This window comes from Panthera tigris, chromosome B2 (genome assembly GCF_018350195.1).
Source record: "Panthera tigris isolate Pti1 chromosome B2, P.tigris_Pti1_mat1.1, whole genome shotgun sequence".
Classification (NCBI taxonomy): Eukaryota; Metazoa; Chordata; class Mammalia; order Carnivora; family Felidae; genus Panthera; species Panthera tigris.
This window is the reverse complement of record NC_056664.1, coordinates 149,143,739-149,159,058: the sequence shown is the minus strand read 5'-3', so window position 1 is coordinate 149,159,058 and position 15,320 is coordinate 149,143,739. Positions and strand designations below refer to the sequence as shown.

General features: G+C 48.4%; 1 protein-coding gene across 1 annotated transcript in view; it reads right to left on the bottom strand.

The window, feature by feature from the left end:
- AFDN (afadin, adherens junction formation factor) overlaps positions 1-15,320 on the bottom strand; it is a 139,040-nt gene that overhangs the window by 63,094 nt on the left and 60,626 nt on the right. Inside the window, 3 exon segments of the mRNA XM_042987541.1 lie at positions 3,499-3,568; positions 8,764-9,026; positions 9,850-9,944. Coding sequence (XP_042843475.1) covers positions 3,499-3,568; positions 8,764-9,026; positions 9,850-9,944 — 428 coding nt within the window.

Sequence of the window (15,320 nt, the reverse complement as noted above, 5' to 3'; positions counted from 1 at the left end):
GGAGCGACTCCTCCCAAACGCTCTCTCAAATCAGAACAGAGCTGAGCGTGTGTCCACTCTGAAAAGTCAGGGTCCTTCTTTTACTTGTAAGGAAAGGATTCAAAAATCTGCTCATGACGGCTCAACACCCAATGAAGAACTCAGGACAGAGGCTGGTTTGGTTCTTGCCCTTCATCAGGAGAGAAAGAACACAATACAGGGGCCCGATACAGTACACTTCAGTCCTTCGAAGGAGGGCACGTCCCTAACCACCCTGTGGCAGAGGGAAAAGCTACCCGGGTTATTAAGCAAACAACAGGAACAGCATCATTCTACTTATACAAAGAAATTCACCGTAGCAAAAATGTTATGTGAGATTTCTCACTACATCTGTTTATTGTAGAAATTGAGCTTGACAACAGAAGCCATTCTTATCAACTAGAGAGTAACTTTGGGCCGTATCTTTACAGTTTTTCATATTTTCCATAAAGGAGGTTATACAACCCCCTTCACAAAAAATACTCCTTTTCATGTGTTGTAAACATCGGATGGTATTTTTATGTCACAGAACTGTAATGGCTGCGTAACAGCTGTCTGTTTACCAAAGTTCACTGAACTAATCCTTTGTTAGGCTGTTTAAAATGTTCACCAGTCCAGGGTGTCCTGGCAATCACGTTTGTAAATACATGCATTCATACACAATAAATACTTTCATAAAATACGCTTATAAAAATAAAATTCCTTGGCCAGGATGGCAGCACAGACTACAAAAAACTGTTATAAATGGATAAGGAGGCAATGGGTAAGTAAATTATGGTACGTTTATAAGCTAACATATTATAAAACAATTTTAGGTTGTTTTCAAATAAAAGGCTTACAAAATAATAGCCAAAGGAAGCAGGACAGAAAGGTGTGGATGTGTGCAGATACTTATTTTTTTTCATTTTATTTTTAATGTTTATTTTTGGGAAAGAGAGTGCGAGCGGGGCAGGGGCAGAGAGAGAGGGAGACACGGAATCCGAAGCAGGCTCCAGGCTCTGGGCAGTCAGGCAGAGCCCAACACGGGGCTCGAACCCACGAACCGTAAGATCATGACCCGAGCCGAAGTCGGACACTTAACTGACTGGGCCACCCAGGCACCCCTCATTATTTTTAAATGTATAAATGAACACATCTACAACAGAAAGAGATTAGAAGAGGATCCACGAAAATATTATCAACAGTCAACTATCAACTGCAGATGAATGATTTTCATTTTTTTCCTCATTTTGCTGAGTTTTCTGTTTCGAGCATACATTTTTATAAGAAACTAAACTTTTTATGAAGACAGCTGCATCTGGTTCCAAGAGTACCTGCTCACGTACTTCTCAGAGGGGTCTCTGCTGCAGCTCCAGTGCCCCAGGCACCTTCTCACCACGAGAAGAACAGCAGTGAACATACCGAGTGGGACCCTTACCTCCACCAAGTCAACAAACAAGGCAAGCATCAGCTGGCACAGAGAATTTAAAATAAGGCGCTGTAACTATGAACTATGAACCAAGCATGAACTATGCCTGGACGCTCAAGAAGATTTCAAGGAGGAATGAGCAGAAAGGAGCCGGCTGCACGAAAACCAGCAGGAAGGACAGTCGAGGAAGAACAAACTGGCCCCAGTGCCCGGATGGGAAGGAGGCGCGTGTTCTGTGCACAGGCCAGGTCGAGAGGGGAGGTGGCCGGGGCCGAAGGAGCTGTGTGAGCCAGAGGGAAGTGTGTGACATTTGGGATGAGAAGCCACTGGGGGCTTGGAGAGCCGGGCGGTAACGGGCTCTAAGTCGTATGTTCAGAACACGAGCCTGGCCGTGGGGAGAAGAGTGACGAGCCAGGGCAGCAGCAGAAAGGCCAACTCGGAGGCCATGCGGCATTTCTGCCGTGTGACGACTGCAGCCAGTGTCACCCACAGAAGCAGCGACGGGGAGAGGCAGGTAGCTGCGGACTACTCCGGTCCAACGCAAACGGAACACGCCGACACTGAAGGCTGAGAAGGAAGCGAGGACAAGCAGTGACGGGCTTCTGCTGGAACGATACCACGGACGAGGGTACCACTTACTGACGGGGAAGGGCGAGGAGGCTCAAGAGAGCCCAGCCCTGCTCTAGCTGTGGTGCGTGCGAAACACGTGTCAGACATCACCATGGCCACGTCAAGCAAGCTTCTGGGGTCCGGAGAGGTCGGGGCCAAGGATACAGTCAAGGGTAATGAACACATCCGTGTATTTTAACTACCAACGGCCTAAGATCACCTAGGGAACAAGTACAGACAGGAGAGAAGGGGCCTTGGGTCTGAAACCGAGTTTTGAGGCCAAGTGGAGGGGACGGGGAAGGAGGAGGCATGGGCAGATGAGCCAGAGGAGGACTGAGCACCGATGGGGGAGAAACCAGGAGAACGACGCCCTGGGGGCCGAAGTCAGGCAGCGCCCCCAGTATGCAGTAGGGGCCCAGGTTAGACAGAGGAGACACAGGCCACGGACTCAGCCGTGCGGAGGCCATCAGAGACCGGGACACACACGGTCCCTCCGACAGCAGGAGCCAACGGGAGCCGAGGGGAGGAGACGGAGTAACGGGGAGCGGACCGCAGATTGTTTCCTCAAGAAATCGTGCTGGAAAGAGAAGCAGAAAGCTGGGCAAGGGCTGGAGCGCACGGTACAGTTGTTAGAACAGGAGACGGAGCAGCGTGTCCGCATGGCGGCGGCTGTGCCGTGGCCTCAACGAACCACAGCCTCGGCGGCCCCTTCCGGAAGGCGAAGGAAGTGGGTGCTGTGTGCCACCCCAGGCCCAAGCCTAAGCAGGCCGGTCAGTTCCACGATTCTTGTGAGACACCCAAACGTCTGGCCACCCCTGTGGAGAGACGAGCAAGCTGTCCCAGGGAGAAAACAGGAGAACACGTGGAAAGGGGGGCCCGGCCACCTGCGTCCCGGCACAGCCGGGCCACCTCATCGCCCACTAGCAGCCGAATGCAGCAACTCGAGGAACCCCCAGCAAGACCGGCCAACGAACAGCCCGGGCGAGTCCAAACCACATGGCACAGCTGTGCACAAGTAAAACGGGTGCTGTGCGTCCTTGGTCAGTTAGGTTGGGGTGGTTTGTTACTGAGCGATATAGATAACCAGAACGAGGACACAGATCCCCCATCACGCGGAGATACAGGACAACTGTGGGGGCAAGGTCCCCGAGAAGGTAAGCTGGCAGGTAGAGGAGAGGGGAAGTCCACGGTCTCCAGCGGTCACCTGACGGAGAAGGGCTGGTTCCACAGGGGATAAGCCTGGGCCCCCCGCTCAGAGGACACAGCCCAGCTCGCCACCCGCGGCCTTTGGTGTGGCGCCAGGAGACAGCACAGATCAGGACAGCAAGCCACGGTCAGAAGCCACTGTGAAGTCGGCTTTCGCAAGAGCTCCAGGAGCATACTCCCAACGCTTTGGCCACGGGGTCCAGAATGTTCCAGAATGCTACACAAACTCCCTGCTACAGGCAACGTAAAGTACCCACCTTGCTCGCTGGCAGCGCTGCCCCGCTGTGAACATCTCCCCCCAAATCGAAAGTTGTCTCCTGAACAATTCTGCCAGGGTAAAAAAAGAAAGACACTGAATTAACAATTCTCAAATGAAAAGGCATCGTTTTTCTTAACACAAAAGGAACGGCTAAATATCCCAACTCAAAGATCAAGACGCCACTTTATTTTCAGCATATAAAGTCACAGAATGAAAACGCTGTTAAAACTTTATGAACTTTTCTTACTGCTCTATACTGAATACTCTCAGGATGCTTTTAAAACTATATTTTAGTAACAATAAATTGGAAAGAACCGTCCAAGAAACAAGCAAGCCGCTTCATCACATAATGGCACATAAATGAAGTGCCCAGTCTGTGGCGCCACGAGCCCGTCTGTCAACACAGGGAAAGCGACACTGACCTCAGGAGAAGACGGCACAGGCACTAAACTGCCTTCCTCTGAAAGCCAATCTGATGAGAGCTGAAAAGCTCACGGATACCACCACTTGGGCCACGATACAGAAATGGGGAGGCACCTGGGTGGTTCAGTCGGTCAGGTGTCCAACTCTTGATTGTGGCTCAGGTCACAGTTCACGGTACTGAGAGCCCCACTGCAGGCTCCGTGCCGACAGCGTGAAGCCTCTCTCTCTGCCCCTCCCCTCCTCATGTGCTCAAGCTCTCTCTCTCAAAATAAATACACGTTTAAAAAAAAAAAATTTTAAGTCCTACTCAATAATGAGGGTAAATACAATCCATTAATCCCAGCCCAAGAGAGAGGCCCAATAAAAGGAAAACAAAGAGCCCTAAAAACATCTGGAAACCGACAAGATGGGTTAGTGCCTACATTTCCGGGACTTCTGCACAAGACAGTCAAAGAGAATGATAACCTCTTTTGTTACAGTATTTGAAAGACAAGGGTCTAGTTTCACAGCACTGTGGTAACTTTAAACTCATGTTTAAGCCCAATCTATAGAATGAAACCGCAAAGAGATGAGGAAACTCAAAACAATTCTTCGAATTAGAAAATCTGATACAAATTCCTCCTCTACCTCATCACTAAGAAAATAAGATCATCTGGGGGGCACCTGGGTGGCTCAGTGGGTTGAGCACCCGACTTCCATTCGGGTCATGATCTCACGGTTCGTGGGTTCGAGCCCCCGTCGGGCTCTGTGCTGACAGCCCAGAGCCTGGAGCCTGCTTCGGATTCTGTGTCTACCTCTCTCTCTGCTCCTGACCTAGTCATGCTCTGTCTCTGTCTCTCTCAAAAATAAACAAACGTTAAAAAAAAAAAAAAAAAAAAAAAAAGAAAGAAAGAAAGAAAGAAAAGAAAATCATCTTGAAATGCAAAATAAAAGGGTGCCTGTGGGGCTCAAGTCGGTTGAGCATCCGACTCTTGGTTTTGGCTCAGGTAATGATCTCCACCTTCATGAGTTCAAGCCCCAGGTCGGGCTCTATGCTGACAGCGTGGAGCCTGCTTGGGATTTTCTCTCTCTCTCTGCCCCTCCCCCACTAGTGTGGGCACACACACTCAAAACATAAACATTAAAAAAACTACAAAATATCATCACTTTAAAATAGGAACTTGAGAAAGTACAAGCGTTTACTAAAAGTTACATCTTCTCATCTATCCTGTGTCACTAAGATATTTACAAAACATAGAAACTGTTCTCCTGGTTTCTAATGGTTTGAATGGGAAATTCAGTTTAGCTATTCTGTCTCTGGTAATGCAAAAAAGAAGTATGATAGTTCACCTCCCTCTGTCATCTCTCAAAGCTACATATACACCTTACCCATCCCTGACTCCCTCTTATCGACATAAATATAGCCAAAGCTTTCTTGACTCCACCTGTAATTATTCTAGAACAACAAATTCATTTAACACCATGCAAAGCTCATTATTTTTTCACCAAAGCTGACAAAACTAAAATTTAACATGGACTCAGCTGTATTACATTCTGGATACACTAAACGATTACAAAGTGACTTCATTCATGACTTTGATGACATTATCTCAGTATGACCTGTGAGGGCAAGAACCAGGTCTTGATCACGTCAGCACTCAGAGCACAATGACACATGACACTGGTGCTCAATGAATACAGACTAGATAAATACATAAGTGAATAGATGAATGAATAAAATTCCCACGCTGGCCATCAACATCAAATTGTGCTACCCTAGGGGCACAGTCGGTTAAGCATCCGACTTCGGCTCAGGTCATGATCTCGCGGTCCATGAGTTTGAGACCCGCGTCGGGCTCTGTGCTGACAGCTCGGAGCCTGGAGCTGCTTCAGATTCTGTGTCTCCCTCTCTCTGTCCCCTCCCCTGCTCACACACAGTCTGTCTCTCTCTCAAAAACAAACATTAAAACAAGAAAAAAAACCACAATGAGAGGTCATCTCACCCAGTTAGAATAGCTATTACTGAAAACATTAACAAGAGTCATAGGAGGGAAATACCAGGTGTTGGCGAGAATGTGGAGAAGAGGAAACCAGTGCGCAGTGTTGGTGGGAACGTAAATTTGTGCAGCACTGCGGGAAACAGTACGGAGTTCCTCAAAAATGAAAAACACAAGCACCATATGACCCAGCAATTCCACTGCTGGGTATTTATCTGAAGAAAATGGAAACGTGGACTTGAAAAGGCAGATCTACATCCTAGGCTCACTGCAGCATAATTTACAGCTGAGATATAAAAGCAACCTAAGGGTCCCGTGACAGATAAATGAATAAAGTCGCGGTGTGTGTACATGTACGTACGTACGTACGTACGTACACACACACACACACAGGAGTATTACTCAGCCAGAAGAAAGCAGCTTGCCACGTGCCACAACAGGGATGGACCCTAAGAGCACTGTACTAAGTAAAATAAGCCAGACGGAGAAAAACAAGTACCATATATCTCGCTTATACGTGGAATGTAAAAAGATGAAAACAAAAACAAAAGCTCATAGACACAGAACAGACTGGCAGTTGCCAAAGGCAGAGGCTGGGAGGCTGTGGGTAAAAGGTAGAAACTTCCAGTTATAAAATAAAGAGAAGTCCTGGGGACGTGACGTACGGCATGGAAACTATAGTTAGTTACTACTGTACTGCAGGTCTGCAAGTTGCTAAGAGAGTTCATCTTAAAAGTTCTCATCGCAAGTAAAATAACTGTGCGCAGGTCTGGTGACGGACGCTACCCAGACTGTGTGCCCACTTATACCGCATCAGAATGCTGTGCACCTGAAACTAATATATGTCGATTACACCTCGGTTAACAAACACACATACACACGTCTGTGAAACATTAAATACTTGGGTTACTGGGTTATCGATCTAGAAATGTGTGTAACAGTTGCACAATAGAGCAAAATGATGTGTTTATAAAGAAATGACACTTCTTTCTCATCTATGGATGGACACGTAAGCGCTGGTAGATTCAACCAGTGAGCAGTTTCACCAGGTTGATAGGAAAAAGATGTAATACTAATTAACATAAAATTTCACAGCACATTCCTGTCTAGGAGACCTAAGCCACGTCCTTGACACGACCTCTGCTTCCGGCCAGAGACACAACAAGGAGACGACTGTCGGCCCCCAAAGCAGGGACCATTACGGCAGAACAGCCGGGAGTGATCCCTCCCTCCACGGAAAACATCCCAGGGCAAGACGTCCCAGGGCAAGACGTCGCGGCGGTGGTGCGCCCACGCTCAGCAGCAGATGCAGACCGCTACCACCGCCACCAGCAGACACGGGACCCGCGACTCAGGGACAAAGCACAGCTGGGGGTAACCGCAGGAACTGCTGAAAATCAACATGGAACACGCCAGAAGAACCCGCGTCGTACGATCATGTCTTTGGAATGAGTGTGGCAAGAAAACCCTCAGGCAGGCAGAGAGGTCTCTGGTGCTGAAAGAAAGCAGCAGAGCTGAAGAAGAGCTGAGGACTAAAATGGAAAACATTAAAAATAATGACAAATGAAAGGAAATGAAACAAAACCATCTGAACATGACTATGTGCTAAAGAAAAGAGGCTGCGTATAGGTCATGACACAGACAGGAAAGGAGGATGTGCCTGATAAATAAACAAGACCTTAAAAAAAGAAGAGAAAAGCTCCTCCCAGAGGCAAAACAGAAGGGTGAGGTTCGACACGCATTCAGCTTAAACTTGGAACAGCATCGGGCAGAAATGGACTTTGAGTGGGAAAGCCCTTGTTGGTCTTCCTTGGGAGCGGAGATCGAGGGGTGGGTCCTGGGTCGCAATTGGGAGCTCAAAGTGAGAGGCGACCAGCCCGTGACACGTCCCACATGGACACGTGTGAGGATCCCCAAAGTGTCAGCGTGCAGAGAGACGTCACGTCTTTACTTGTACCAGCTGCCTCTGATCGCTTCCTTGGCCAGGACTCCACAAGGACCCAGGACGAACTGATAACCCACCAGGCACCATCACAGTAGGCTTTATAAAGCCGAGAAACTGGCAAGAGACAATTCCAAGCAGCTACAAGTTCGCACCTGGCCCACAACGCGAGCTCTGAGCAGCGGGCTGAGCAAAGGCAGGCCCCGGAAGGAAACAATGGGCCGGGCAGCACAGAGCGCGGCCCCGCGCTGTTCCTGGCCCCACATCCTGTTCCCGGCACGCTCCTGGAGCAGGGCTCCTACCGCAGGCTCTCTGGTGGCCATCAACGGCACGAGCCGTTGGGCTCGAAGGGCCACGTGGCTATTTTCCCAAGACCCGTGCCCCAGCAACCTGCGGAACGGATAAGAGAGTAGCCAGACAGCGAGCGCCTGCTTTATAAAAAACGATCAGTGACCTAATGAAGTCCTACTCCCTCCCCACTCGGGAACTCTTACTAGATGGCCAGTAAGGACTTTTGTTTTCTGGTGACAGGCCCACGTGGCAAGGCCTCAGAAAGGCACCAGGTGGAGCTGAGACACTTCTAATGCCGCACGTGTTTCACTAACGCGGGCAGAAAAACACCGCCACAAAAGTGGTAGCTCCACGGGACCATCACGGAGAATACCACCAGTTCTTCCTGAGAGAGTCAAGTATCGGCCAAAAAGACAAACCCTGAAAATAATTTAAAAACCAGCCCCAACTTCCAATGTTCAGATAAAGTCAAGACCTCTTTCTTCCTCCTCCAAAACCAGCCCAAATCAACAAGAACAAACCCCACTTGCAATGTTTAAAAATAAAACCTCCTGTAATAACGCACGCCTGATTCTGATCGCTTCTCACACGATCAGACACCCCGAAACTCTCACAGCTGACAGAGAATTACCCAGGCTTCTGTCTGGGGCCCTTGGCCGTCAGGCCTCCATCCACGGGTCTCTTGGCCACAGCGTGGTCCTGGCTGGGGTCCACAAACTTGAACACGTGTGACGCCCCAAACTGCACTTTCATCCCGCTCTGCAGCATGGTCGTCTCGGAGATGCGCTGTCCTTCCACGTACGTCTCGGCGTCCATGCTTCTCGGAGTCACGGTGACAACTCCATCCATGTTTGTGAGGTCACAGTGATGGGGCTGAATTCCTGATCCAAACAGCTAAGATAAAATCAAAGAAACTTCCGTCACAAAGGACACGGTACTTAAAAACAGAAGTTTTGGTACTTTTGAGTGGATTTCCTCCCAACAGTACAAACGCGAACACTGTCAAAATAGCGTCAAACCGAACACATTAATTTTAGCATCCGGTAACCTGACTGAAGACATACGGGGTTGAAAAGCACACGGCCACCTGAAACATTTATCAGATAATTAATAATCTGTACAGATCATTAGGATCACACACCCTTTATCTGTCTTACCGCTATGCTGAAGGAAGGGATGTTAGAACAGGAAAGGACACTAAGGACCCGACCCATCATTTGCAGTCGGCAAAGGGCAGCACAGGAGAAAGGGCGGTCTGCCGGGGTTCAGCTGAGTTCTATCAGGTAATGAACCCGAACTTCCTCTTTAAAGAACACTTCATGCTGTTTTCATTAAGTACCTGAGAACCACATCCTGCTAACATTTTAACTACCGTTCAGGAAGCCCCCACTGCTACGGGCATCAGTCCCAGCAAGAGGACTCTCACACAGGCCACCTCCTCTAATCCTGACAAAGACCCATGAAGTCATCACCACCTTCTGGAGAAAAGCAGTCTCAGAGGAACACGATGACCACATCAAGTTTCTAGAGACGGAGAGGGGACCTCATTTCACAGTCTGCTCTGTTCACAGTGGAGCATTTCTTTATGTTAGAAGATAAAGTCTTTCCTTTCTGTCCATTCCTTCATCCGCTGCCGTGCGGCAGGCCCTGCGCTACGTGCCCTCGCCCACCCAAGTGTGAGCTACGGAGGGAGCTAGACCTGGGGCCACCCGCGCACCTGGATGGAGTTCTCCTCGAACTTCTCTGTCCCGACCTCAGTGACGCTCAACTGAAGGCGGTAAAGCTTGGGCTTGTCCCTGGAGTCAGAACCATCTGCAAAAGGAAAAAGTACAGAACTTCATTTGTAAAGGGTAATGTTCTTGTCATGTCATTTGAAACAGGCCAACAAAGCAAACAAAAGCTTGTCTTAGAATGAACGACAGCTCTCAATTCTCAGGATTTCTTATCAAAAACTCCCCAAATTTATGCCATGCAATTTAACTAAGTGGATATACAGAAACCTCCACTTAAGACACAAACACATCAGCTGTTTCGTGTGACTTAAGGTGCCAACATCATCATCTATAACCATCATCTTCTTACCACATGGAAAGAAATCTCTCCGCCATACGGCCCTGGATTTTTGTTAACGATTCTGAAGAGCAACTCTATTAGCAGGTAAAGATGACCAACACATACGGACTTCCCTTCAGACCAGATCCTCCTCCCAGCAAACCTGCCATGCAGACCGCACACGGCAGGCACCAGGTGCACGGATGGGGTATAGCAGGGTCACTGGTGGAGGTTTTAAACATACCACCTCATGGCTCATCCAGACCTTCTGGACCAAGATCTCTGGGGAGGAGGCCCACGCACACGTCTTCCGAAGAATCTCCCTAGGTGATTCCAATGCCCATTTCTGACATTAAGTTCCAGTAAGAACTACCATCAAATGTGCTTAGCTCCATGGGAACTCGGGGGTGGGGGGGGGGGTGGCCAATCATTTTATACCTCGGTGAACTGTAGGTCTTTTTAATTTCCCTGTGCAGGATCTCTGTGGTGGGCTGGGGACGGGGATGGCGTGGGGAGGAGAAGGGAGAAGAGCAAGACAGCTGTTCACTTGTACCCAGATGTTCACTCACTTCTCGCCTACTGTGCTCAACGCAGGATACGGATCAAAGATTTCTTCAGATTTCAGAGTTGTGAACGTACAAGGAAACAGGCCTCACAGGATCAGTGAGTCCTGACCCGCCTCCGGGCCGTGGCCATCAACCTACACCAGGTCCTTAAAAGGCCGAGCGGAGCCTCCCTGACCTACTTCACCGACGTGCTACTACCCTGCAGCCCCACTTATGGGGCCACGAGTCACAATCTCTAGTCGCTGGGATCAGGAGGCAATCGCTTCCGAAATTAAACACTGGGAGCGCACGTGGGGTGTAGACTGCTCAAGTCTCTTAGCTGTGGTGCGGCCTGAGCTCCCGCAGACAAAAGACCCTGCGAGCGCACAAGTTCTATGAGCACTGTTGTCAATTTCACAGTACACACAGAGTAACATTCCGATAACATTTCCCCCTTCTGGCGTATTTCAGAAACCTGTCAAATCTGGATGAAAATAACCTGTATTTGAGAGACACAACATCTCATGTGAATGAGAATTCATCATCTACCACACTTCACAGCTGGAATATTCTCATCATGTGCGGTGCCACCTGGAGCATTTTTTTTTTTTTTTAAACAGTTATTTCAACTCCAAGTCCTGACCCAAAATGAGGCACTGGAACCATCCAGGGCTTCCCCTGGACGCGGGCAGTTCCCTTCCATACCCGCAGAGTCCAAGCCCCCTAGGAATGTGTGGGATTTTGCCGGCTTTAAACAGCACAGGCAGTCCCAGTACATAGTCCCGGTCAGGAAGTGGCGTGCGACGTCCTCCTCAGCACCACGGATCGTTTCATCTTCCTGCCGCTCTCCCTGGCGCGCGAGTGTTTTATTTACTTGCCGCCCCATCTCCGAGCTCCTTGGTGGCTCTTTTTTAAATCTCTGTATCTTGGCATTTGGTACAGCGTCTGCTCCACAGTATACACTCAACAAAGGTTTAGTTTATTAACAGGAAACAATCAGTGACGGAAAATGAAGAAAATAATGCAATATGGTCACAAAGAAATTACACCAATGCATTACAAAGTAAGCAAAAGCAGCAAATAAACGATGAAGAACAATGGTTTCCATACAAAGTTGAAAAATACCAAGAACATGAAAAATACCAGTTTAGGGATGAAAGAAAAACTTGACATGAACATTCTTGTGCATTCTGAGTGCTTCTGAGGGGTACCTTGTGAGCTAAGAGGTGGACAGGTTGTGCTTTGCTACATCAGCAGAGTTGCAAGTGTAAAGCAACGGGGAAGTACGGACCTCTTGCCCCTCCCCCCCATCTCGCTGTGCGGGGAAACCTCCGACTGACGGATCAGAGGGAAGCTTCTTCCCCGGTTCCTCAGTTCTTACGACTTCACAGTAACGGAAAACACAGATACGGCCTCCAGGGGTGGATTCGGAGTGAGCCAAGTGGCAGCGACCAAACTCACTGGATACAGTGGGGTTTGGCCGGAGCTGGGGAGTACGGGCAGGGGAGGCAGGTCATCTTCAAATGATGGACATCTTTCTTTTTGGAACATTTCACTCCTCTGTCCTTAGTAAAAGGACAGGGACCATCTCAGGGGTGTTGACGAACACCGAAACGTGGCACCTGCAACAAACCCTTGCATTTCCCCCCCTGCTCACTCAACAGTGCTCCACAGACCGTTCACTCCCGCCTGAGCACCTCTCTTGCGCACACAGGACAGACCTGCAGCGCCTTTAAAGGCACAGACGAGTCTAAGTAACTCTCCCTCCGACAGCAGTGCTTCTAGCAGGTGGTTCCTTTACTGTCCTGACAGAAAGTCAAAAGTATATAAAATACTCATGTAGTTCGAAATTCAAAAGGCACAGAAAGTACACAATGAAAGGCAGCCTTCTTTTCCTGGCCTAATTGTCCACCCAGAAGCAAATCCTGAAAATCTGTTTTATGCACATACAATTAAGCAACTCAACACACATTTTTTTTTCTTTTTTCTGGACAAACATTAGAACACTCTTCAGGGCTGACACATGAAATACAGGCCATCTAGTCAAATGGACAATCGCTGGGCCCCATTCACACCAACACCGGGGTTTTATCTAAAATTCAAGTCTCTGGATGTCCTGAATTCTATTTGTCGACTCTGCTACCCCTAAATTACCATTCGCACTGTTCTGCACCTTGTTTCTCTGCTTTTGCCTTTTTTAATTTGAGATATAACCCCAAGTTTTCCTAGTACCCTAAACATTAAGAGAAAACAAGCCCTTATACACAGAAGGCCATTTTGTCAAGAGCACTTTTGTTCGTACCCTAGGACAATTCTGCCCTTCCAGCTCTGCTTTTGCCTTTGCTCGTTTCCCAGGGCGAACTTCTGCAAGTTCGTTTCTGGTACGAAACACGGTCTGCCATACCACTTACAAAAGGGGGAGCGATGCGTTCACTGAAAGAAGGCTGAGCCACAGAGTGTTTCTTGTGTCCCAGGGGTGGTGAGAAACTGAACGTACGTTCACATCCCCACAACTATCAAATTTTTGAAGCTTACTGAAACAGAGCTTAGAGCGTATTTTCACTCACTATTTAGAAAAACAAACAAACTAGCTCTTCATAAAAATGGAAAACTAGAAACACTCTGGTCAAACTTGAGGAGTATATGCTTTTTTTTTTTTTATACACAGCAGGTTAAAAAAAAAAAAAAAAGGAAGTGTTTTCTCCTTCCTAGTGCTCCATAACTTTACAGTATGAAATTAACAAACACATGAAAACATTAAAGAATCCTTTTCAGGAATAAAAAAATACAAAACACACAGTAAAAACAGGTCTTAGACTCTATGCATGTAGAATTATCAAAACAGGTGATAAACATCACTTGCTGAAATGTTCTTTACAAAGAACAAATGCCGAAGTTCCCAGTTCGGCTAATAACCAATGAAAATGTGCACAATCAGTTTGGAGGAAATGCAACAAACAGAAGATGCTAAAAGGTGGGTAAACTCTATACGGCATGGGAGAGCATTAGAATGTTACATTAACATGTAAAAAAATAACATTCAAAATATAAAAACAAAAAAAGAAATATTTCCATAAAACCAAAAACTACCTGTACTATGGAACGTCACAAAGACGCACACAAATTTGAGAAATTCTAAGTAAGAAAGTACATCTTCGCTAACAAGAAACAGATTTCAACCAGGAGAACAGAGCTAATCCTGGAAACGTCCTATAACGTGGTCGGAACATAAGCTGAGGGTGGATTCTCTTCCCCTTCAGCCTCCCAAATGTTGTCAGACACACACCACTGACTGGGACAGCCCTCCCCGCCGGCATCACAGCCAGGGTGCGTGACAGCAGGGCACCTGCCGCTCGTCTGGGCCTCATTCTTACCCACCACCCTCGCTCTCTTCCCGCCCCTGTCCCCTCCTCCCCCAGCTTCTCCCGGCTTCCTAACCTGCCTGGGCAGAGGAGGGGAAGGACAGGAATACCATTCCCGCCCTTCTTCGGCCGCAATCTCTCACTTAAGACTTCACCCGAATAAGGGAACCAGACGTTCCTGTAAAAAACGCTTGTATTAAATGAAGCGAATGCTGCATACGGAGCACTTACTGATCCGGATAAGGTGACAGTACAGTCCGTTTCTTAGCATCAAGTTATTCGTATCAATTCAAAAACTCATGCAGAAAACGTCTGGTCAGGTAACACTGTTCTGCCCAAGACGTCCATTAGCGCTCTAGTCCCAGCAGTAGTAGGAAGCATAGCATTACCTTCGTAAGTGTGATAGCTGTAGTAGGCAAAGTGACTCCTTCTCCCTGGGACTAGGCGCACATGCACGGGGCCCAGGTGAAGGCAGCACCGGCAGGACAGAGGCCATGCGGAGCACGTGAAGAGGGAAGGAGGAGAGAGACAGGAGAGGGTGAGCTGTAGGAGGACACCTTTCAAAGGGTGAAAAGCACATTTCTCCCGCAGTTTTCAGGGCTGTGAGGACAAGACAACAGCGCTCCAGGCAGCGTGTGTGTTAGAAACCAATGCACACTGTTAAGGAAACACCAAGACATCAGGTCACGGAGCAGAAGAGCAAGGGTTAGTTCATCACATAGAAGACGAGCACCCAATGTGGCGGATTCCTTCTGTTAAAAGAACACACTTAAATCCAAATCAAAGAATAAAAGGACTTTTTACCACCCCTCCATCTCTGCAAAAGCCAGTGAGGACAGTATGAGCACACACCCACACCTCGGAACACCGAGCCCGGGCCCAGCCTTGTGGATAGGTGCTTGGTGGGTAACACGTCCGGTGGAAATACAACACTGATCTGTTCAGGACAAACCCACATTTACCAGCATTATTTCCTCGTAAATGGAAACGAAATCCACCTCAGTCAGCATGCTGACTGCTCAACTAGTAATATAACGTGAACTTGCAGGGCCCCCGGGGGCTCAGCAGGTTGAGTGTCCGACTTCAGCTCAGGTCATGGATCTCACAGCTCGTGAGTTCGAGCCCCGCGTCGGGCTCTGGGCTGGCAGCTCGGAGCCTGGAGCCTGCTTCGGATTCTGTGTCTCCCTCTATCTCTCTGTGCCCCTACCCACTCGCATTCTGTCTCTCTC